The 23,750-nt window shown below is 49.8% G+C and overlaps 1 protein-coding gene across 2 annotated transcripts in view; it reads left to right on the forward strand.

Annotated features, from left to right (window-relative positions):
- Positions 1-23,750, forward strand: part of KIAA1755 (KIAA1755 ortholog) — a 51,232-nt gene that overhangs the window by 1,649 nt on the left and 25,833 nt on the right. Inside the window, exons 2-4 of one of the 2 annotated variants that reach the window (XM_073006687.1) lie at positions 12,231-12,428; positions 16,389-17,736; positions 18,593-18,787. In XM_073006687.1, coding sequence (XP_072862788.1) covers positions 12,231-12,428; positions 16,389-17,736; positions 18,593-18,787 — 1,741 coding nt within the window. Of the gene's footprint in view, positions 1-12,230; positions 12,429-16,388; positions 17,737-18,589; positions 18,788-23,750 lie in introns of both variants that reach the window. The other variant, XM_073006685.1, reaches the window with a different exon arrangement.

Here is a 23,750-nt window from a genome sequence, read left to right on the forward strand (position 1 = left end):
TCTAAGATTAGACCTGCTGCTATCTCCAACAGATGGGGACCTCAGGCTCTGGGAAATTAAGTAGCTGCCCAAGGTCACTCCAACTAGAAAGTGCAAGTTAGGACAGTCTGAATTCTGAGCCTGCAGTCAGCGGTCACGGTCACTCCAGGGCCACAGCCTGCACCTGGTGTTTGCCAAGCCTCTCCTGGCTTCACACCTAACCTAGTTATTAGAAATCCCTCACTGAACCCCAGATCCTCAGATCAAGGGTCAGGCACTGGTTTGTCCCCTGTCAAAGGGTGAGCAACCCTTTCCAGATTGGGAACAACGTGCAGATTTCCTTCCCCTGCCTGTCTTTAAATAATAAAGGTTGTTGCCAGCCTACCTCCCTGGCCTCACTTCTGTGCTCCAGCGGCTCCAGCCTTGCTTCAGAGCCTCTTACGGTTCATGCTCCCTGCTGCCCCAGGGCCTTTGTACATGCTGTTCCTGCTTGGAGGAATACCTTCGTCTAATGAATTCTTATTCACCCAGTAAATCTTCACCCAAATGTCACCTTTTCAGGAAAGCCTTCCCTGATTTCTCTGACTCTTACTCTAGCATGTCATGTATCTTTCCTTTATGATAACCCATCATAGCTGTAATTTTTGTGGGGCATTTGATTAACAGCTGTCTAGTGTTTGGGGGCACCCCCATGTCAGATAATCTTATGGCACCGGGACTTAGGGTTGATCCTGTCCCATGGTTCCCAAAGTTTAGTATCACTGAAACAACTTTTACACATCCACTTACTGGATAAAATATATAAGAAAATAATAAAATCTACTACTTATTATTTGCTCAATATTTTTCTTTAAATCAACTTACTTTGTACACTGAAAAATATATCTAAATAGAAAATTTTATATCACAACCATGAAAAAATCAGTATCCCTTGTCATAAACAGGAGGTAACTAAGCCAGGCGTGGTGGCTCACGCCTGTAATCCCAGCACTTTGGAAGACCAAGGTGGGTGGATCACCTGAGGTCAGGAGTTCAAGACCAGCCTGGCCAACATGGTGAAACCCCGTCTCTACTGAAAACACAAAAATTAGCCAGGAATGGTGGCAGGCACCTGTAATCCCAGCTACTCAGGAGGCTGAGGCAGGAGAATCGCTTGAACCCGGGAGGCGGAGGTTGCAGTGAGTCGAGATCGTGCCATTGCATTCCAGCCTGGCTCCTGCCTTGGGGGCCGGCAGTCCATGGAGAAGGCAGTTCATCCACAGATAATTCTAAGCTGTGTCTGATGGGTGGTGGGTCCATCCCTCAAGCACATGTGTGCTTGGAAGCACATGTGTCCTGAAAAGCAAAGAGAAGAGAGGCAAGTCTGGAAGGGCTCTGCCTGGAAGTACATGTGTCCTGAAAAGCAAAGAGAAGAGAGGCAAGGCTGGAAGGGCTCTGAAGGGTGGGCAGGAGGTTGCCCAGCCCAGGGAGCGGGCAGTGGAAGGAGAGACACAGAGATGTGTGTCCAGGCAGCACTTTCCAAGGTGGGGCATCCACCAAGGGTTCCAGGAGGGGAGATTTTAGATGGCGCTTAGACAAACATTTTTTAGTTTACAGCTTTTCATCTTAATGACTATTAGGAAGTAATTTTAAACAGCACAAACACATAATAATAAATATAAATAATTTTTTTTTTGAGACAGGGTCTCGCTCCATCACCTGGGCTGGATGGAGTACAGTGGTATGATCATAGCTCACTGCAGCCTATCTCCCAGGCTCAAGTAATCCTCCCACCTCAGCCTTCCAAGCAGCTAGGACTACAGGTGTGTGCCACCATGCTCAGATAACTTTTTATTTTTTGTAGAGATAGGGCCTCCCTGTGTTGCCTAGGCTGGTCTTGAACTCCGGGGCTCAAGCGAGTCTCCTGTCTTGGCCTCCCAAAACTGCTGGGATTATAGGCATGAGTCACCACACCCAGTCAAAAACTAAATTTAAGTTGAAAAAGAATTGACAAAAAGTCAAACGTTAAGTAAATAATAATTAATAAAAAATATTAAGCCAATAAAAAATTAGAATATGTGAACATGGCAGAAAGAACCTCATGAATGGGGTCCATGATGATTGGAAAGCCCTGGGCTACAGCATAAAGTATGTTTAGAAGAAGTAGGGAAGGTAGGCTGGGAACTGACTGACAGGCCACAGCACCAGGCCAGTGAGTTGCTAAGGCAATAGGGAGCCACCCGAGGTTGTTGAGCAGTGGAGGGTCACAGTTGGATCTCTGTGTTAGGAAGCCCACTGTGATGGCTAAGAGGAGCCTGGTGTGGTAGCAGGGAGCCCGGGGAAAGAGACAGGACAGCCCAGGGTCATACCCCAGCTCTACCATTTACTAGCCGTAGAGCCTTGAGCTCAGTTCCTTAACTTGTAAAATGGGAATAAAAATATCCAGCCCATAGAATTATTGAGATAAAATAGTTAATGGAAAATGCTTAGCACGGGCCTAACACACAAGACAGCAGGAAGCAGCTCTGGTTACAATTGTGATCATGATGTGATTTGGGTGGGAGATGGTGAGCCCAGGGCAGAGGGAAAGGAGAGAGGGAGAGAAAGGAACAAATACAAAACTAACGATCAGTGAGGGGAAGGGGGTCGAAGTCACGCAGATGATACAAACAGAGCTGGACTTGAACGTGGGTCTTCTGACACCCACTCGCTTCTCGGTTCACGGCATCAGGGCTGTTTTTCCAGTTTCTGAAAGTTTTCTTATACGAGCCAATACTCACTCATACCTCCACCCACACAAAAATAAAAAGGACTTTAAGCAGAAGTTTTAGTTGGAAGTGAGCAAGAACTTCCTGGCAGCCAGAGCCACAGAATGCTGGTTCTAGAATCCCCAGCCTGGAGAAGTTCAGGAGGAGTGTCCCAGGTCATTGAGACTGGAAGCTACAACCTGACACCCGCTGGGCCGTGTCTGGCTCACAAATGTGTTTGGCTTGGCCAACTTTTTCAAAATTGGGAGGTTTTACTGAAAAATCAGTAGATCAGGAGATGCTGGGCCGAAGCAACATTCGGCTGATGCGGATGAGAAGGGGTGTGTGCCCCAAGCCCCTCTATTCCCTATTGCTTCTCTGGTGCTGAGGCTGACTATCTCCAAAGGGTGGAAGTGAGTGCTTTCTCACATTCAGCCAACGTCTGTCTTCATGTTACCTATCAGGCCCCTGGAAGCATTTATTTATACCTGTGGCTGTTGGTTTAGACTGACTCTCCCTAGACCTGAGGCAGGAAGATGAATGAGACAGATTTTTTTTTTTTTTGTGGGGGGGATGGCTCTCACCCTGTCACCCAGGCTAGAGTGCAGTGGCCCGGATCTCCACTCACTGCAGCTTCTGCCTCTCAGTTTCAAGCAATTCTCCTGCCTCGGCCTTCTGAGTAGCTGTGACTATCGGCACCCGCCACCACACCCGGCTAGTTTTTGTATTTTTAGTAGAGACGGGGTTTCACTATGTTGGCCAGGCTAGTCTCAAACTCCTGACCTCAGGTGATCTGCCTGCCTCAGCCTCCCAAAGTGCTGGGATTACAGGCATGAGCCACCGCGCCTAGCCAAGACAGATCTTTTTAAACCTTCTCACCAACTGAGGATTAACTGATCCCATTTAGAAACCACATCCCAGCTCCAAACCTTCCTGAACTCGAATATACTTTTTTTCGGGGGGGGGGGGGGGCGGGTTGGGGACTCGCTGTGCCCAGGCTGGAGTGCAGTGGTGTGATCATAGTTTACTGCAGTCTCCACCTCCTGGGCTAAAGTGATCCTCCTGTCTCAGTGCCTTAAGTAACTGGGACTACCATGAGCTACCATGCCTGGCTAAGTTTTTCTATTTTTTGTAGAGACAGGCTGTCACTACGTTGGCCAGGCTGGTCTCGAACTTCTGGCCCCAAGGAATCCTCCTGCCTCAGACTCCCAAAGTGCTGGGATTATAGGCATGAGCCACTGCACCTGGCCCCTGATTATACTTTGAATTCTAGAATGCCCCTACTGGAAGGGCCCTTGGAGATAGATATGCCCAGTGCCTCCCTTTTGTAGATGGGGAAGGGTCACCCAGCGAGTCAGGGGCAGAATCTCACCTTCCCTAGGCATTTTTTTTCCCCCCAAGGAACAGGGCAGAGGCTGAAGGTAGTCCTAGGACTCTGTCCATTTTAGGTTTTATCAGTCCTCTCTTCCCAAGTAAGGAGGCAGCAGATGCTAAGTGATACTAAAATCTTTGCCCGTTTCAGTAAATGGATAAATCTCTACCTTTAAGAAAAGCTCAGTCCAGCTGGGTGCAGTGGGTCACGCCTGTAATCCCAGCACTTTGGGAGGCCAAGGTGGGTGGATCACCTGAGGTCAGGAGTTTGAGACCAGCCTGGCCAACATGATGAAACCCCATCTCTACTAAAAATACAAAAAATTAGCTGGGCATGGTGGCAGGTGCCTGTAATCCCAGCTACCCGGGAGGCTGAGGCAGGAGAATCGCTTGAACCCAGGAGGCGGAGGTTGCAGTGAGTCGAGATTGCACCATTGCACTCCAGCCTGGAGTAAGAGCAAAACTCTGTCTTGAGAAAGAAAAGAAAGGCTTAGTCCACATCTCAGAGGTCCAGCTAACAACATCTGGTGAGAGCATTTACAAAGGGAACCAGCCTTAAAAACACATACACTCACACTTTTATTTTTTCCTCTCCTGATTATAAAAGCTATACAAGCTGGTTACGAAATGTTTGGAAAATCCAGCAAACTACGAAGAAAATTAAAAGGCTGCCTTAGGAGGCCCCTGCCCCGCACAGTCCTCAGGGGTAACTGCAGTTAACACTTAATGTCTACTTGGACTTTTTTCTAGGCTTACGTGGTTTTACTCCTACTGTATGACATTACTTGGGTTTACTCATACAGTATGACATACAGATCATACTGTGTGACACTGTTTTCTTTAAAAAAAAAATTCCAATAGTCAGGGGTGGGAGAGTTGGCTGGCAAGGGGCCTGTTTCTGGAGTGGCGGAGGTCTTTTGTCTCTTGATCTGGGTAAGTGGCTACAGGGTTCATACGTAGGTAAAAAAGCATCATCCTGTGCCTTTTATATGTGTATATTTTACTTGATAAAAGTGGTACTTACGATTATGATAATAGTAGCTCATTGCAAAGACATTGAAATAGAAGTATACACATGCCCCTACTCCCCTGCCCAGGTATAACCGCTGCGAGCGAGTAGTCCCTCCAAACCTACAAGCTTCCCTGGGTCAGTCCGGAAGGTCATGAGCGTGGCATAGGGGCCAGCAGCGCGGGCCTGGTTCTGCCTGTCCCCTTGGTGAACTCCTTCTCTGGCCTTGGGCTGCAGGGGAGGGGGCTGTGGCTCGTCTGGCCTTCTTCCTTTTCAGCCTCACACCCGCTGGCTCCTGCCTGGGAACAGTTAAAGGCCCAGGCGGGCTGCGGGCTGTGCTCACTGGGAAGGAATGGAAACACGTCTATTAAGTTTCATGGAAATCATGTTGAGACGCCCACGTCTGGTGTTTGGGTTCCTGTGGTCCCAGGCTGGGCTGCCGGGTGGATTGGGAATGAGAGTGGCTAGCGTTCCTTCCTGCAGCCGCCTGGGCACCCCCACACCCACCACGGTGTGCTTCCTCCAATACTTGGACGGCTTATGAGCCCCTGGGGTTCAGGCCTGTAGTGGATAATGTGCTGGCCAAGAGCTCGAAGCCCGTTAACTTGGAACATTCTTCCTTTTTACTGGCTGCCCCTGAAATGGTAACAGTGTGTGGCAAACTGAGCCAATTTGTGAAAGCCAAGGGCGTCCCAGTCTCTGAGCCTTGCTCTGTGAGAGGTAAACAGTTTCTTCAGGTTCCTCTAGAAACTGGGAAGGACAGGCAGCTGGGATCGTCAGTCCCCACAGCTGGTGGTCCCCAGGCAGAGGGGGTGGCAGGAGACAATGGAGGATCTGGGCAGACTTGGCAGACCCCAATCTGGATTGGATCCTGGCTCTGTCTGTCTCTTCTCTGTGGTCTTGGGCAAGGTCAGCCTCGGTTTCTTGACTTGCAAAGTGGGTCGTTCCTACTTGGCTCCTGGCATCGTTGTGTGGGCTAAGCAAGAGAATGCAAGTAGGGGACCTGGGCACAGTAGCCACCTGGAGACTGTTGTTATAATTGCAGTGACAGCAGTGGACACAGGGAGAGACGAGGAGAGGGGTGATGCTTCACACCGAGGCTGGGACTTAAGCTTGGGCTGACAGGATGAATAAAAGTAAATAAGAATGAATAACAATAACAGCAGCGGCAATGCCTTTGACTTTCCCCAAGACTCTCTACATCCACTAGCTCCTTCTGTCTCTAGAACGATCATCTGAATGAGGTAGGATAGGAATCAGCATCCCATCTATGTGCAGAAGGGGAAACTGAGGCACATCAGGGAAAGATAGTTTAACTCACTGTTTCCCTGAGGTTAGGATGCAGATCACAGTGATGACATAGATAACTGGCAAGGGGCCTCTTTCTGGAGTATGGAGATCTTTTGTCTCTTGATCTGGGTAAGTGGTTACAGGGGCTCATACATAGGTTAAAAAGGCATCAACCTGTGCCCTTTATATTTGTGTATTTTACTTGACAAAAATGATACTTAAGATTATAATGGGGTCAGGCACGGTGTCTCACACCTGTAATCCCAGCACTTTGGGAGGCCGAGGTGGGCGGATCACCTGAGGTCAGGAGTTCAAGACCAGCTTGGCCAACATGGTGAAAGCCCATCTCTACTAAAACTACAAAAATTAGCCGGGCGTGGTGGTGGGTGCCTGTAATCCCAGCTACATGGGAGGCTGAGGCAGGAGAATCACTTGAGCCCGGGAGGCGGACGTTGCAGTGAGCCAGGATTGCACCACTGTACTCCAGCCTGGGCAACAAAGTGAGATTCTGTCTCAAAAAAAAAAAAAAAAAAAAAAAAAAAAAAAAAAGATTATAATAGCAGTGGCTCATTGCGAAGACATTGAAACAGAAGTATACACACACACACTCCCACTCCACTGCCCAGATATAACCACTGTAAACAGGTAGTTTTCTATGTCCCTGTGCACCTGCAAGATTCCCTGGGTCAGTCCAGAAGGTCATGAGCGTAGTATAGCGGCCAGGAATGGGGCCTGGTTAGACACAAGGTATGTCACAGACTGGAACTAAATGACATGGAACCAGTGATGAGACAGTCAGTTCCTTTCAAATTCTCTGAGCTTCTCCAGTCCTAAGGAGGAAGCCTTCCTCTGGTGATAAGATGTCTTTAACATCTCCCTGATGCATTTGGGAGAAAGAGAGGGAGAAGACACCCTTAGGCTCCAAGAGGTGACCAGATGTCCCTAGAATTTAATGACACTATTCCTTTACATTGTTTACTTTTATTTTTTTAAAGTAGTTTATTTTCATAGAAATACAAACAGTAAACAAAAAAACCCTTATATAATGAGTAATATATTTAAAAATATTTTTATAAATGAAATAATATAAAAACCATCCAGTGCATCATCAGTTTATTTTTGGAGTTACATTCTATTTATGCCAGTTTACAGTTATTTTTCCATTTACAGTGATGATGTAACAACAATTATAATATTGCCACAGATTCATTCACCCAAACATGGTGATTCCTACCTTCTTTTTGTCCTTGCCCTGACATGTGCCTGGTAACATAGCCGTCCCCACATATCCCCACGTGTATAGAACATCATGGCGCCCTGCATTTGCGTATTAAAAGGCTAGGGTAGGAAGGCCAGTTTTTTCGTGGGCTACATGAGTGACATGCCTGGTCAAACCAATTCCCTGAGCCCTGTGCAAATCAGACACCACCTCCTCCAGCCTCCTTATATAAGCAGCCACTTTTCCCGCAGCACACGGGGTTTTCTCTTTGTTAGAAACTCCCCTCCCTCTGTCTCCATAAGGGGGAGCTGTTTCCTTCTTCCTTCTTTCTTTCTTGCTTATTAAGCTCTCTGCTCCTTAAGACTACAAAATAATAATAACAATAATAATATGACCACAGAAATTGTAGTGATGGCTCTTACTTAATGAGCACCTACTAAATGCTAGTCCTGTGCAGAGAATTCGCATGTATTACCTCACCCAATCTTGATCAGCTCTTTAAGGTGGGTGTAATTACAGTCTCCGTTTTACAGATGAGGAAACTGAGGCACAACGAGTTAAATCTGACTTGCCAGGTACACATAACCAGTAGGTGACAGAACCAGAGTTTGAACCCGGGCAGTCTGGCTGCACTCGCATAACTGCTGTGATGATATAGAGTCTCACTGAAAAACACAATTATGTACGTTTTGAAAAAGTGAGCAGATTTGAAGAAAAAGAGTAAGTGCTAACAGTATACATGATATGAGGAGATGCTAAAAATCATGAAAGTCATCATGAATCATTACATTTCCACAACCAAAACAAAACAAGCTTAGCCCAGCTCAGTATGCTTTCTTTACACAAGGAAAGAGGCCCAGAGAGGGAAAGGACCTACTCAAGGCTGCACAGAGAGGCCGGAGTCCACGTGTCAGGAGAGAGGAGGGAGGGAGTGGGGAGGGCACACGGCAGGGGAGGGAACTGCTCCCAGGATTGCATGGGGTGGGAAATGTTAGGGTTTGACCATGATTGGTGGGGGTTGGGGGGGATTAGAAGAGGATACCAGGTCAGAGGAGATTTCCCCTGTTCTGCCAAGTTGAAGGCCCCTCCCCCCACCTCAGTGTAAAACCTCCTGGGTACGTGTGATTTCAGCACCAGGTGCCTGTCGGTCCATCATCCTGTCTGAGCTTACGGCCACGGCAGTGCCTGGACCCTGTTTCCGTCACAATGGGCTGTGGACAGTCATTCATTCACTCATTCATTCTACAAATAGTGATGGCGGCTCCCTGCGCCCAGCACTGTGTGGGTTACGGGTGGGAGGGAGCCTCGGTCCTCCGTAAAAGCCTCCTGGCGTTGGAATCTTGCTGGCATTGAGAAATGCCACCCTCCTCCTCCTCAGAGTTCCTACTGTATTTCTCTTTCTTCAGGGGCCTCATTTACTGAAATGACTTTTCCTTCCTAAGTAAGCTCCCTTTGAGTGGGGTCCTTATTTATTCTCATCTCCCTTTGCACCCCTGGGCAGCAGGTGGACCTGGAGCTTGTAACCAGGCTGGGGCAACTAGAAGGGCCCCCATGAGGTTCGTGACCCATGGGTCCTAAGACCATACCTGAGTGGAAACCTCTGGCCTAGTCCAACTTGTCTATTTGACAGAAAAATAGTAGTTCCGACCAGGCGCAGTGGCTCATGCCTGTAATCTCAGCACTTTGGGAAGGCAAGATGGATGGATAGCTTGAGCTCAGGAGTTCCAGACCAGCCTGGGCAACATGGTGAAACCCCATCTCTACCAAAAATACGAAAATCAGCCAGGCGTGGTGGTGGGTACCTGTGGTCCACAGCTACTCGGGAGGTTGAGGTGGAAGGATTGCTGGAGCCCAGGAAGTCAAGGCTGCAGTGAGCCGAGATAGCATCACTGCACTCCAGCCTGGGCGACAGAGCAAGACCCTGTCTTTGAAAAAGAAAAAAAGGGCTGAGCATGGTGGCTTATGCCTGTAATTCCAGCTATTTGGGCTGAGGCAGGAGAATCGCTTGAACCAGGGAGGCAGAGGTTGCAGTGAGCAGAGATGGGACCACTGCACTCCAGCCTGGGCAACAGAGCAAGACTCCTTCTCAATAAAAAAAAAAAAAGAAAGAAAAGAAAAATTGTGGTTCAGAGAGGACATTTTGTTCCCTCTGCCATAAAATTTATGAAGCACCTGTTTGTGCTGGGTCCTGTGCAGACACCGAGGCCCGAGAGAGGAAAAGAAGCCAGTGCTTGCTGTACCTGCCTCCTGTTGCCAGTGCAGCAAATGATCAGTCACTTTAGTTTCAAGCTACACAAGTGTAGTATCTTGCAGGTAATAAAAGATCAGAGGCCTGACATGCATCTTATTGGGCCAAAAACAAAGTCTTGCACGGCTGTTTCTCTTCTGGAGGCTCTAGGGGAGAATCCATTTGCTTGCCTTCTCCAGCTTCTAGGAGACGCCCATTCCTTGGCTCCTGCTCTGTGTTCCAAGCCAGCAACATAACAGCTCTCTGATCCTGCTTCTGTTGTCATGTTTCTGCTATTTATTTATTATTTTATTTTATTTATTATTGCTCTGTCGCCTAGGCAGGAGTGCAGTGGCGCCATCTCGGCTCACTGAAACCGGTCTCCCAGGTTCAAGCAATTCTCATGCCTTGGCCTCCCAAGTAGCTGGGATTACAGGCACGCATCACCACACCTGGCTACTTTTTGTATTTTTAGTAAAGATGGGGTTTTGCTGTGTTGGCCAGGCTGGCCTTGAACTCCTGACCTCAGGGATCCGCCTGCCTCGGCCTCTGTAAGTGCAGGGATACAGGCATGAGCCACCACACCCAGCCTATTTATTATTTTAATGTAAGAAGAGATGGGATCTCATTATGTTGCCCAGGCTGGTCTCAAATTCCTAGCCTCAGGTGATCCTCCCACTTCGGCTTCCCAAAGTGCTGGGATTACAGGTGTGAGCCACTGCCCCTGGCCCATAGTCACATTTCCTCTTACCCTTCCCTCTTCTGCATCCTCTTCCACCTGGCGATTACACTGGGCCCATTTGTCTAATCCAGGATGGTCTCCTTGTTTTAAAGTCAGCTGATTAGCAAACTTAATTCCATCAGTAGCCTTAACTCACCTTTGTCTTGTAAGGTAGCCCATTCACAGGTTCCAGAGATTAGGATGTGGGCATCATTGGAGGTCATTCTACTAATTACACCTGCCTTTAGATGGGAACTGCTGTAATAGGGGCACTACAGGAGCCCAGAAAAGGGGACACCTGATCTCACTGGGTAGTGGGGGGCGCCCAAGAAAATCACCTGGAGGAGGTGACGGCTGACCTGAGTCTTGAATGAGGAGTTGGCCAGGTGAGGAGGGGTGGAAGTGAAGGGCATTCTAGCAGGAAGACACTGCATGTGCGGAGGCCTGGAGGTGAACGAGGGAAGGCATGTGCCACTGTGGCTGAAGCATGGAGAGGGGCGGCAAGGCTGGAGGGGAGGCGGGCGGAGGGCAGCTGCCAGATCTCGGGGGAGCTGGATGACTGGAGGCTAATGCTTCCTGAAGACAGTGGGAACCCTTGAGAGGCTTGGAGCAGAGACTGATGAGGTCAGGTTTGCGTTTGAGAAAGGTCACTCTGGGGTCCTGGTGGAAACTGGCTGGGGTGAGAAAGACGAGAATTTGGCAGCCAAGGAGAGGAGTCAGGTGATCCTGGGTCCTGGGCCTGGTGTTCCTTCTCCTGGACTCTGACTGCCAGGGGAACGGGCTGACTGCCTTCTGGATCCCTTCCTGGAAGAGGCGGTGAAGCCTGGATCAGGGCGGGGAGCAGGGGACAGAGCGGAGTACCTGGCTGGAGAGCTGCTGGCGGAGGGGAAGTGGTGTGGGACACACTGAGGGCTGTTTGTGGGTCGGGAGGCAGGAGGAGAAGCAGTGTTGTGAGCAGATTTCTGGCCTAGGAGCCTGACTGGGCGGTGGGGTCATCACTGAGATAGGACTGGGGGAGGAGCAGGTTTGGGAAGTTGCCAGGTTGGGTCTGATGTGTTGGCGGTTGGTGGCTGAGAGGCATCTAGGAGGTCCATGGAGGCAGCTGGCTATACAGTCTGCAGCCGTGGACTTGTATCAGTTATTGCTGAGTGACAAATGACCCCAAAGCGCAGTGGCAAAACAGCAATCACTTATTCTCACTCTCCCGTCTGCACGTGGACTGGGGCTGTCTGATCTGGGCTGGGCTTCCCTTGTGGCTCAGCTTCAGGCTACAGGCCTGCAGGCCAGCCAGGCGGTCAGACTGGGGCAATGGCAGAATCCTCTTTCTCTTTGACCCTGACCTGAATGCCCACCCCTGACCCCTATTCCTACACGTCTCCCTGGATCAGCAGATGACATTTGAGCAAAGACCTGCAAGAGGTGTGGGAATGAGGCTGTCTTGAGGAACAGCATTCTAGGCAGAGGGAACAGCCAGTGCAAAGGCCCTGAGGTGAGATTGTGCCTAGTGTGTTTGAGGAACAGGAAAGGCGGCCAGTGTGGCTGGCAGTGGTGAGTGAGGGGGGTAGGGTAGGAGAGGAGGTCAGAGAGTTAGCAGGGGCCTTAGGCTTATGGGGCCTGTAAGGTCATGGGAAGTGGCCTCTGTCCTTATTATCATTGCTATTATCACCCCCTCCTCCTGTCTCCCACAGGACCCTCCACCGCTCGACACAGCTGTCCAGCATGCCCTGGCAGGCCTCTATCCTCCTTTCGAGGCCACAGCACCCACCGTCCTGGGTCAGGTGTTCCGTCTCCTGGACTCTGACTTCCAGGGGGATGGACTGAGCTTCCTTCTGGATTTCCTGATCCCTGCCAAGCGCCTGTGTGAGCAAGTGCGAGAAGCAGCCTGCGTAAGTCGAGAGGGAAACAGGGCCAGGGGCAAAGCTATCCCAGAAAGTCTTGGGGCTAGAGGCGGACAGAGAAGGAGGTGGGCTGGCATGTGTCTTGTTTCACGGGGAACTGAGTGTGTGTGGGGACTTTCCAAGTATCATTGCTTGCCCAAGGGGAGATTTCAGCCTCCCAGATCGAGGGGGCTTTACCCTGTGACATCTATGAGTTCGTTACATTGTACTGTCACCAGCAGAGAAGAAGGCCTGAATAAAGGCATCCTTGGGGGCTCCCTGGTCCTGGGGAGCCTGCCCTGCACCTGACACTGTGGGCATTGCCAAGTGCCTTGGGTGAAGTGGGGCAGCTTCAGTGGAAATAGCAGAGAAGGTGCTAGAGCTTCCCCAGAGCCCCTGGGGCATCAGGACTCTTGCTTTCTTCCCCTGTGACCTCTTCAAACTCAGATCTCAGGGAGGCCTCTGCCAAGGCAAAGTGGAGAGAAAACTGTTTTAGCCAGACTTATTGACTGCAAACGACAGACTCCTCACTCAGACCAGGGAAGGGTGGATCAGGCCTCAGGCCCAAGTTGATCCACTGATCAAACCCCTTGAAGACCCTTTCTGTCCCTAGTCTATGCTTCGCACTGCTTGTTGGCATTATTCTTCCAGGCTAAGTGTTCCCACGAGGCTGGAACCCAGGGAAGCTCAAGGATTTATCTTCTACCCTAGAGAGGAAAATAAACTCTTTCCCATCCACTGCACATAGAAAAATCTCAAGGAAGGATCCTGACTGGCCAGGCTTGGGTCATATGCCCATTCCTGGACCAATCACTGTGGCCAGAGGAGTGGGGAACCAGGATTGACAAAGCTTGAGTCATGTGTCTACCTCTATGGTCAGAGGGTGGAGCTGTTTTAAGAAAAGGATGAGAAGGCCGGCAGTGGTGGCTCATGCCTCTAATCCCAGCACTTTGGGAGGCCAAGGCAGGCGGATCACGAAGTCAGGGGTTCGAGACCAGCCTGGCTAAGATGGTGAAACCCCATCTCTACTAAAAATACAAAAATTAGCTGGGTGTAGTGGCATGCACCTGTAGTCCCAGCTACTCGGGAGGCTGAGGCAGGAGAATCACTTGAACCCAGGAGGCAGAGGTTGCAGTGAGCCGAGATCACGCCATTGCACTCCAGCCTGGGTGGCAGAGTGAGACTCCATCTCAAAAAAAAAAAAAAGAAAAGGAAAGGATGAGAGAAGCCTGAGGAGACCAAGCCCTCAAATGTCTACCGCAGGAACTTGCCATTCCCTTCATCGGTTTCCCGACTGTTCCCTGTCTTATTGTTATTAATGCTTACCCTCCTGCTACCCCAGCCTCAAGAATCACAACGAGGTTCCAAGGTCCCATCAGCCTGTCCTGAGTTGCTCACTGCCTGTCAGGGACACAGCTCATCAGAAGCAACAAGGAAGGGTGGGGACTGTGTGCATCATTTCAGTGGTACAAGTAAATTGAATGTGGCAGCTAAAAGTCCAGGGTTAGGAACTAGAAGGAAAATGAGATAATCTATTTTACTTGCTTAGCACAGAGCCTAGTTCATAGAAATAGCTCAATACATGGGAACTGGTATTGGAGAAGAAGGGAGCTTCTTATGGAAACATTTGCAGCCACTTTCACATGACACTATTTCATGCAGATGCTCTCCTATCTTTATTTCTTCTCCCTGACAAGCTACACAATTGCCCACTTCCCTTATTTGGCCATTTAAACTTCATTTGCGCTGGCCCCTTCCTCAAGGTAACCTTTCCATGTCTTTATTTTTCCTTGTAGGTGAGTTTAATCTAATTGTAACAATAGGCAAATATCTGTCAACCTCAGAGCAGTGGGAAGTCATGTGGGATTAACGGGATGGCTTCTGGGGTCAGATGCCCCAGGTTCAAATCCAAACTCATCACTGTGAACTTGGGAGATCCATGTCACCTCTCTGAGTTTCAGTTTCCTTATGTGTCAAGCAGAAACGTTAATAACACAGCACCTAACATATGGAGATGACACACATGGCTTAGGGCAGACTCTGACATGCAACAAGTGCCCAGTAGCTATTGGCTATCACTATCCCACTTCCTTGTTTCTCCATCTGAAATAAGAGCATGACAGCCTCAAAGTCTGCTCTCCAGCCACCATTACCCAGAGGCAGCCACCTTCACATAAAGTCTGGTGGGGCTTGGGGACAGATACAGCTGACTTCAAATGTGAAGGCCTAGGTCCAAGTCCATGATGTTTATCCACTATGTGGCTATGAGCCAAATGTTTTACCATATTGAGCCTCAGTTGCATCATCTGTAAAATGAGAATAATAATGCCTGAACTGCCTACACCAAACTGAGTTACTGTGAAAGTCAAGTGAGACGATCAAAGCCATCATCACTATGGTGCTTTGCTGTTTGCAAAAAAATGGCTGGGATGTTTTTTCTCATTCAGTGAGAAGGTGAGAGAGAAAGCATGTTGCAAATCCAAGAGGGCTAAGTTAAAAGGGTCGAGAAACCTACAGACTCATGAAGGTTTATGGATATTAAGCTTCTCTGAGGCAGCCCAATCTACAAAATAACTGATATAAATGGGTTTATCAACATAAGGTATAACTATGGTCAGATCTCACTATTTCCCCAATCAATAATTCCAGGAAACACCTGCTTCATTAGCAGGAAATTCAGTCTCACTCTCTGTACATCTCCCACACAAACATCCAAATTATATAAGATTGTCTGGGACTTACTCAATCCACAGAACTCAGACTCTTTTTCCAAAAGCCAGTTAAAGAAAGACCTGTTGTCAGCCCAGTGGAGCTGTTGTTTCCGTTGTTGCCACATGGTGTCACTGTTGAACACTGGTACCGCACAGTCCAGTGGAGAGGCTCAACTGAGAGGGATCACTTGGGTCACAGCCTGTTCCAGAATGACCCACTATGCCCACCTATACAGGGAATTGCTGGCAACTCCTGTTAAAAAAATTTTTTTTTTCAGTTTTGCTTCACCTTCATGTTGTAATCCATTAATGGGAAATAAATAAACAATAAACAAACCTTCATGTTGTTAGCCATTAATGAGAAATAAATAAACAAACAAATAAATAATAAATGTTCTGGCCCAGAATAACCTTTGGGTCAGGAAAAACTGGACAATCATCTAGTAAGTTAGTGGAAGGGTCAGATTTCCTGACTTTTCATTCAATACTGTTTCTACTTCACCCTCAGTACACTATCCAAATTCAATAAGATATTCAATACTTTATTATAAAATAGGCATTGTGCTAGATGATTTTGGCCAACTATAGGCTGATGTAAGCGCTCTGTGCACATTTAAGATAGGCTAGTCTAAATAAGCTATGATGTTCTGTAGATTAGGTATATTAAATGCATTTTTGACTTATGATATTTTCAATTTATGATGAATTTACCAGGATGTAACCCCACCATAAATCGAGGCATATCTGTATAATCTCACTTAATCCTCATACCAACCCAGTAATACTGACATGTATTATTATCCTATTTGGAGATAGGGAAATTGGGGCTCAAAGAAGTTAAGCAGTTTACACAAATTAGTGACGTAGACCTTTGTCTAAACCATGTCTCCCTGGCTTTCACATGGAGGGCTAAAGCTTGAGCTGGGTTGGGAGATGTTCTGGATAGATGGGGAGAGGAAGGGAGCATGAACCAAGCAAGGGGACCACTTGGGAAAGCTGATTGCTAACTAATGCATGGTGCTCTGAGCTTTCTCACTTAGGTCAGTAGGCTAGCAAGAATTTTCAAGGTCAGGGCCAGGACGAGGGTGGGACAGGAGAGGCAACCTTTGCACAACCTTGACAGTGAGTGCCTCCTAAATGCTGCCTCATCCTAGTCCCTGACCTGTTCCAGATTCCACATGGGAGAGGGAATGGAGCAGATCCAAGGGTGGAGCCTTTCAGGGCCAGGTTCTCTGATGCCATCCCCTTCTCTCCACAGGCTCCCTACTCCCACTGCCTCTTCCTACATGAGGGCTGGCCACTCTGTCTGAGGGATGAAGTTGTGGTCCACTTGGCTCCCCTCAACCCTCTCTTATTGCGCCAGGGTGACTTCTACCTCCAAGTGGAGCCCCAGGAGGAGCAGTCCGTCTGCATCATGATCAAATGCCTCTCCCTGGACCTCTGCACAGTGGAGAAGAAGCCTGTTCCTGAGCCAGCCTATCCTATACTTTTCACCCAAGAATGGCTGGAGTCCATCAACAGCAACTTTGAGGGAAGTCCCCTACACAACTGCTTGGTAGCATCAGAAAATGGGATTGCCTCTGTGCCTTGGACCAAGATAACCAGCCCAGAGTTTGTGGATGACCACCCCCAAGTAGTGAATGCCCTCTGCCCAGCCTGGGGGCCCCTTCCATTAGAGGCACTGGATTTGAGCAGCCCTCAAGAGTTGCACCAGGCCAGTTCTCTGGACAACCGGGTGCTTTTCACCCAGAGTTTGGCCAAGGGTAAGGGCAGGACATATGGGAGCAAGTATCCAGGACTTATCAAGGTAGAGCAAGCCCGGCGTGGGGAGATGGCCTTCAGGATGGGTGAGGTGGTCAGCCAGGACTTTGAGGGAGACTATGTGGCTCTCCTAGGCTTTCCCCAAGAGAGCAGAGGAGAGTCTCCCAGTAGGGAGGTGGGCACATCCAGTGGGTGTACTTCTGGGGCACTAGAGGAGATATCTGGAACTAAGGAAACTCCCTTATCTCAAAAGATACTGCCTCTCTCAGAGGCCAATGAAGGACCTTCCTTGGGAAATCGGGCTTTCACGAAGCCAGAAAGCTCCGAGGAGGAGCCCTGCAATTTGGGCTTGAGAAGAAAGGTCAATCATAAAGAACCCACCCACGACTCAGAAAGGCCGCCCCAAGGCTCCTACATGAATGTCCTTGAGGACCCACTGGACTGTGCCTCTGGCCTCAGGGCAGGTGTTTCACAAGAGCCAGCTGCCTCCAAGGTGCAGGGACCTCTAGGAAACCCAGAGAATATGGTGCAGCTCAGGCCTGGACCAAGACAAGCTTCCTCTCCCCGCCTGTTCCCAGCTTCTCCTGCAGCTCCAGCCTCTGAAATAAAGATGGAGGTGAAGACCAAACAGAGAAATGGGAGACTTCCCAAGCCCATGCCCTGCCCTAGCAGAAACACCTCCTCCCCTGAGTACCCCACTCCTGGGCTCAAGTTCTCATTCTTGAAAGGGCAGAAGCAACCCTCTGTGACTCCGGAGAAAGCCTCACTCCAGCACGATGGGCCCTGGAAAGTCCTGTGTTCCCTCTACTCTCCTAAACCCAACCGAGCCAAATCTTTGGGGAAAGGTAAGATGCCCACATGCCCAGCTGTACAGGGAGGTTATTGTCTGGTTGAGATCACATTTCAGGTGGTTTTGGTTGTAAGCGACAGAGACCACCTGGGCTGGCTCAGCTTCAGGGGTTTAGTGTGCTGTGTGGCATGTTAAGGGGCTTGAAGTCGCATATGTCTGGAATCGAGCAAGGCACTGTGACTGTGTTACAACTGCCTGAGTTCACACCCCACCTTTGCCACACACTGGATGTGTGACGTTGGCCAAATACTGAGATTCTCTGAGTCCAGGTCTCCCTATCAGTGCAATGGGAATGTCACCTACTTCACAGTGTTATTTTAAGGGTTCAAAGGGACACGAGAAGCCAGGTGTGGTGGCTTATCCCATAATCCCAGTGCTTTGGGTGGCTGAGGCAGGAGAATTTGGGTGGCTTGAGGCCAGGAATTTACAAGAAAGAAAGAAAAGAAGGAAAAAAGAAGGAAGGAAGGAAAGGAGGGAGGGAGTTAGGGAGGGAGAGGAGGGAAAAGAAAAAAAGCTGGGCATGGTGGTGCGTGCCTATAGTCTCAGCTACTTGGGAGGCTGAGGTGAGAGGATCTTTCAAGCCCAGGAGTTCAAAGCTGCAGTGAGCTGTGTTCATGCCACTGCATTCCAGCCTGGGCAACAGAGTGAGACTCTGTCTCTAAAGAAAAAAAAGTGAGGTGTCGGGAGGGGTAACACTAAAAGTAAGGGGCTTAGTGCAATGCCTGGCACATGGGAGAGATCAATAGTTGTAAGCTATTACTAGTCAGAAGGAGAAAGAGGAAACATTTTCCCCTTAGAAAGCCCATCTTCTGCTTAACATCCTTTTCTTTGTTGTTGCTGTTTCCCAGCAGGATCACCTCAGACCAAAACATCTGGCCCAGCCACTGCCTCCAGCCCACTGCCTGAGGAAAAGGCTGCCTTCCCAGAAGCTTCTGCAGGCTCCCCAGAAAAAGGCCCCACCCTGGAGGAGAAGCCCCCAGGGCCTGAGCCCAGGATTGGGGCTCTAGGTGTCAGGGTTTTCTGCTCCAGGATAGCATGCCTGCCAGGTTCCAGGGGATTCAAGCAGGAGGTGGTGGGGAGGGAGCTGGGGGCCCCAGAGCATCCTCAGGTGCTGGTGGGTGGAGGGGAGGCAGGGAAAGCCCTGGAGGCCTAGGTTCTAGACAAAGCCTCCTTGGGCATCAGTTTCCTTATCTTTCCCATGGGATAATTGGAATAGATGAAAGCAATTTGTTGGTGTCCATCCACCCATCTATATGTCTGTCTGTCTACTTGTCTATCCATCAGTGAGGCAGCCAAGGTGGATATCAGGTTCCCCAGAAGCAGAACCTGAGACATAGATTTTTGGGAAAGTAACTTATTGGAGGAGGGCTCTGAGAAGAAGGACAGAGGGTCAGGGCAGGGGAAGGAACCAAGCAAGGCTGTGGACTGACCCCAGGGAGAGCGCTGGGGCATGACCCGCCCCACAGAGTTGGCTCCAGCTTAAGGCATAGGGGACTGGCCTTTTATAATCCTTGTCTTTCAGTCATTAACTATGGGCTGATCCCCAGTCTGTCCATCATTAATGAACTGCAGGAACTGCGGGCTAATCCTGGAATGGGGTGGGGCAGGGGGAGCCAGTGATCGAGTTCAGTCCAGGGCGCTTCTTCAGAGGGGGCATCTGTGAGCCACTGACAGCTGGTACTTCCAGACTCTGGGGATAGGTTCTCTGCCTGCTGAGGGGATCTGGGTTTGGGGTACTAGCAGCATCCAATACAGGAGGTCATATCACTCCTATTTAATATTTCCTCATTGTTGTAACAGATGTTTACTGGATCCTGGGTTTAGCACTGGAGATTCATAAGAGAACAAGTCTGATGTGTTCTCTGCTCTCAGGAAACCTATATTCTAGTGGTGGGGAAAAGCCAACAGGTTATCACAACAGATTATTGCAACCCAGTGTAAACAAAGTGTGACAGTTGGGAGGGACAGGGGGCTGTGGAAGCATAGATGAGTCCCCTCGTTGAGGCTTAGAGTAGTAGAGGTCAAGGAAGACGTCCTGGAGGAAGTAACGGAAAGCCTAGTCCTATGGTATGAATAGGAATTATCCAGGTGAAGAGTTGGAAACAGTGTTCCAGACAAAGGGAACAGCATGTGCAAAGGTCCAGAGGCAAGAGAACCACAGTGCTTTCTGGAGACTGACTGTCCTGAAATACTATTTTACTTTACAGACTTCTACATCTCTCCAGGACCTTGGGCACTGCCCTGTCTTTTTGCAGCTCCCAGGAGACCTTATCTGTCCTTTTCCTGGTCATCTTTGCTGAGGTTCCTGCTGTTTGTTCCTATATTAATTGTAAACAAAGGATCTCATGATCCTCTTAGGGCCGTTATGTGCCAAGGGCTCAGATTTTGTCCATGGAAGGCTCTGCTGTGGGAGGAAGAAGACCTTTGTTTTAGTTCTAACTCTGTCATTAGCTCCCTGTGTGCCCTTGGAGAAGTCACTGCCCTCTCTGGGCCTCCTCAAGAGGAGGAGAACAGGCAGATAGCACCTGGCTCATTGTCACTCTTTTGTCAGTTACTCTTGTTGTAATTCTTGGGGATTGCAACATGCACTGTTAGCTCGCACATGCCTGATGCGTAGTACATGTGCATAAAGCATTTGCTGCGTGAATGAGCAACGTCCACACGCATGCTCATTCTGTCCGTTTTTTGTCCTGCTCTTCTCTAGTGATCTTGTCCTTGTTCTCCACATGACTTCCTCCATGGCATCCCCTGTAACCAACTTCTCCCAGCTGGGTTTTCATGTTAAGGCTCCCACTCCTTCATTACCACTGCTTCTCTTTCCAGCTCACCCACTGCCCCAAGTTTCATCATCTTCAGGCCTCCCAAAACCTTGAACCTGTTGGCTCAACCACCTTTTCACTCCCCTTTCCCAGCATGTCTCCCCCCACCCTCCACCACATCCCTTCCCTGTTACCACGTGTCCCCCCATCATATCCCTTCCCCATCATGTCGCCCCCACCCTCCACCATATCCCTTCCCCATCATCATGTCTCCCCCACCCTCCACCATATCCTTTCCCCATCATGTCTTCCCACCCTCCACCACATCCCTTCCCCGTCACCATGTCTCCCTCCGCCACCTCCCTCCCATCATCATGTCTCCCCCACCACATCCCTCCCATCATCTTGTCTCCCCCACCACATCCCTCCCCATCATCATGTCTCCCCCACCACATCCCTCCCATCATCTTGTCTCCCCCACCACATCCCTCCCCATCATCATGTTTCCTCCATCACATCCCTCCCCATCATCATGTTTCCCCCATCACATCCCTTCCCCATCATCATGTCTCCCACCACCTCCCTTCCCCATCATCATGTCTCCCCCACCACATCCCTTTCCCATCATCATGTTTCCCCCACCACATCCCTTCCCCATCATCATGTCTCCCACCACCTCCCTTCCCCATCATCATGTCTCCCCCACCACATCCCTCTCCATCATCATGTCTCCCCCACCACATCCCTCCCCATCATCATGTCTCCCCCACCACATCCCTCCCCATCATCATGTCTCCCCCACCACATCCCTTCCCCATCATCATGTCTCCCCCACCACATCCCTCCCATCATCATGTCTCCCCCACCACATCCGTTCCCCATCATCATGTCTCCCCCACCACATCCCTCCCCATCATCATGTTTCCTCCATCACATCCCTCCCATCATCATGTTTCCCCCATCACATCCCTTCCCCATCATCATGTCTCCCCCACCACATCCCTCCCCATCATCATGTCTCCCCCACCACATCCCTCCCCATCATCATGTCTCCCCCACCACCTCCCTTCCCCATCATCATGTCTCCCCCACCACATCCCTTCCCCATCATCATGTCTCCCCCACCACATCCCTTCCCCATCATCATGTCTCCCCCACCACATCCCTCCCCATCATCATGTCTCCCCCACCACATCCCTCCCATCATCATGTCTCCCCCACCACATCCCTCCCCATCATCATGTCTCCCCCACCACATCCGTTCCCCATCATCATGTCTCCCCCACCACATCTGTTCCCCATCATCATGTCTCCCCCACCACATCCCTTCCCCATCATCATGTCCCCCACCACATCCCTCCCCATCATCATGTCTCCCCCACCACATCCCTCCCATCATCATGTCTCCCCCACCACATCCCTCCCCATCATCATGTCTCCCCCACCACCTCCCTCCCATCATCATGTCTCCCCCACCACCTCCCTCCCATCATCATGTCTCCCCCACCACATCCCTCCCCATCATCATGTCTCCCCCACCACATCCCTTCCCCATCATCATGTCTCCCCCACCACATCCGTTCCCCATCATCATGTCTCCCCCACCACATCCCTTCCCATCATCATGTCTCCCCCACCACATCCCTTCCCATCATCATGTCTCCCCCACCACCTCCGTTCCCCATCATCATGTCCCCCACCACATCCCTCCCATCATCATGTCTCCCCCACCACATCCCTCCCCATCATCATGTCTCCCCCACCACATCCCTCCCCATCATCATATCCCCCACCACATCCGTTCCCCATCATCATGTCCCCCCACCCCAATCACATCCGTTCTCCATCATTATGTCTCCCCCACCTTCTGTCACATCCTCACATCCCTTCTTCCTAGCTTAGATTCCAGGCTCACATTGTAATCACTTCCTTTCAAACACTTACTTGCTTGCTTTTCTTTTCCACCTTCACACTTACCTGGAGAAATCTCAACCTCCGTGAGATCCAACTCTCTACCTACACCCTCAAGCTGAACAAAGATGGAAAAATCCACACATTTGTGCAGGCTAATTGTGTTAGATTCCTGACCACTGACCTCCGGGGGTCCCAGTGGTGCCGGTGGATCCTACTTCACCTCCAGAGTCCTGAATGACTCCCCGACAGTCCTGTGTGATGACTTCACACCTTCTCTCTCCTTTCACCTTCAACACCACCTTCCCCAACTTAAATCTCAGCTGATGACCTTCCTTCTGGTCTTACTGAGTAAGCAGAAACAATTGGAAGGAAGTCTATGAACTCCTTCTCTGTGAACCACATTCACCTGCTTGCTGGCATCTGTACCCACAGGCTCAGCATTCTGGTACGGATGAATTGTCCATGTGCCCGAGGCTGACCCTGAACCAGTGCTCTGTTCCTCTCTACCTCCTCAAATACATCCCTCCAGCAAGATTCTCCTCTCCTTCCTTCAGGATCATCTTCCCTCTTTGGCTCTGGGCCATTCCCATCAGCTTGAGAACATGCTGCAATATTGCCCAGTTTGAAACCAGCCATTCTAGGCCCCCATGTTCCCACCCTCACCCTTGTACATTAAAACTCCACAAAAGAGTTGTCTGTGTTCCCTGTCTCCACACCTTCTCTCTTCCACTCACTCTAATCAGAATCCCTTCCCCCCTGTGCCGCTGAGACAGGTCTTGTCGAGGTTGTCATTGTATTCCATGTTTCTAAATCCGGGGGTCAATTCTCAGTCCTCATCACCCTTGACCCTTCCGCAGCATTTGGTACGGATGGCCACTTCCTCCTGTTGAAAGGCTTTCTTCACTTGCCGTTAGATCTTCAGTCATCCAGTCCTCCTCTCACCTCACTGGCCACACTTTTGCAGCCTCCTTTCCTGTCTCCTCCTCATCTCCACAACCTGTAAATCCTGGAGGGCCCCCAAAGCCCAGTCCTTGGTCTCTTTCTCCTCTGCATCCACACTCACTTCCTAGGCGATCTCATCCAGGAGGTGGAATATTTTCTGTTAATGCTCTCTCCACACTGACAACCCCGACACTGATTTTTCCAGCCTAGGTCCTGGCCATGAACACCAGACTTATCCATCCAGCTGTTTACTACTTGATGACTCTGCGTGGGGGACTCACAGGCATCTCTAACTTAGCATGTCCAAATATGGACTCCTGACTTCACATCCCCTCACCCCACACTTCCCAACTTTCCAGTCTTTCCTCATGGCAGTAAAAGATGACGACATCAT

Source organism: Chlorocebus sabaeus, chromosome 2, assembly GCF_047675955.1.
Source record: "Chlorocebus sabaeus isolate Y175 chromosome 2, mChlSab1.0.hap1, whole genome shotgun sequence".
In the NCBI taxonomy this organism is placed as follows: domain Eukaryota; kingdom Metazoa; phylum Chordata; class Mammalia; order Primates; family Cercopithecidae; genus Chlorocebus; species Chlorocebus sabaeus.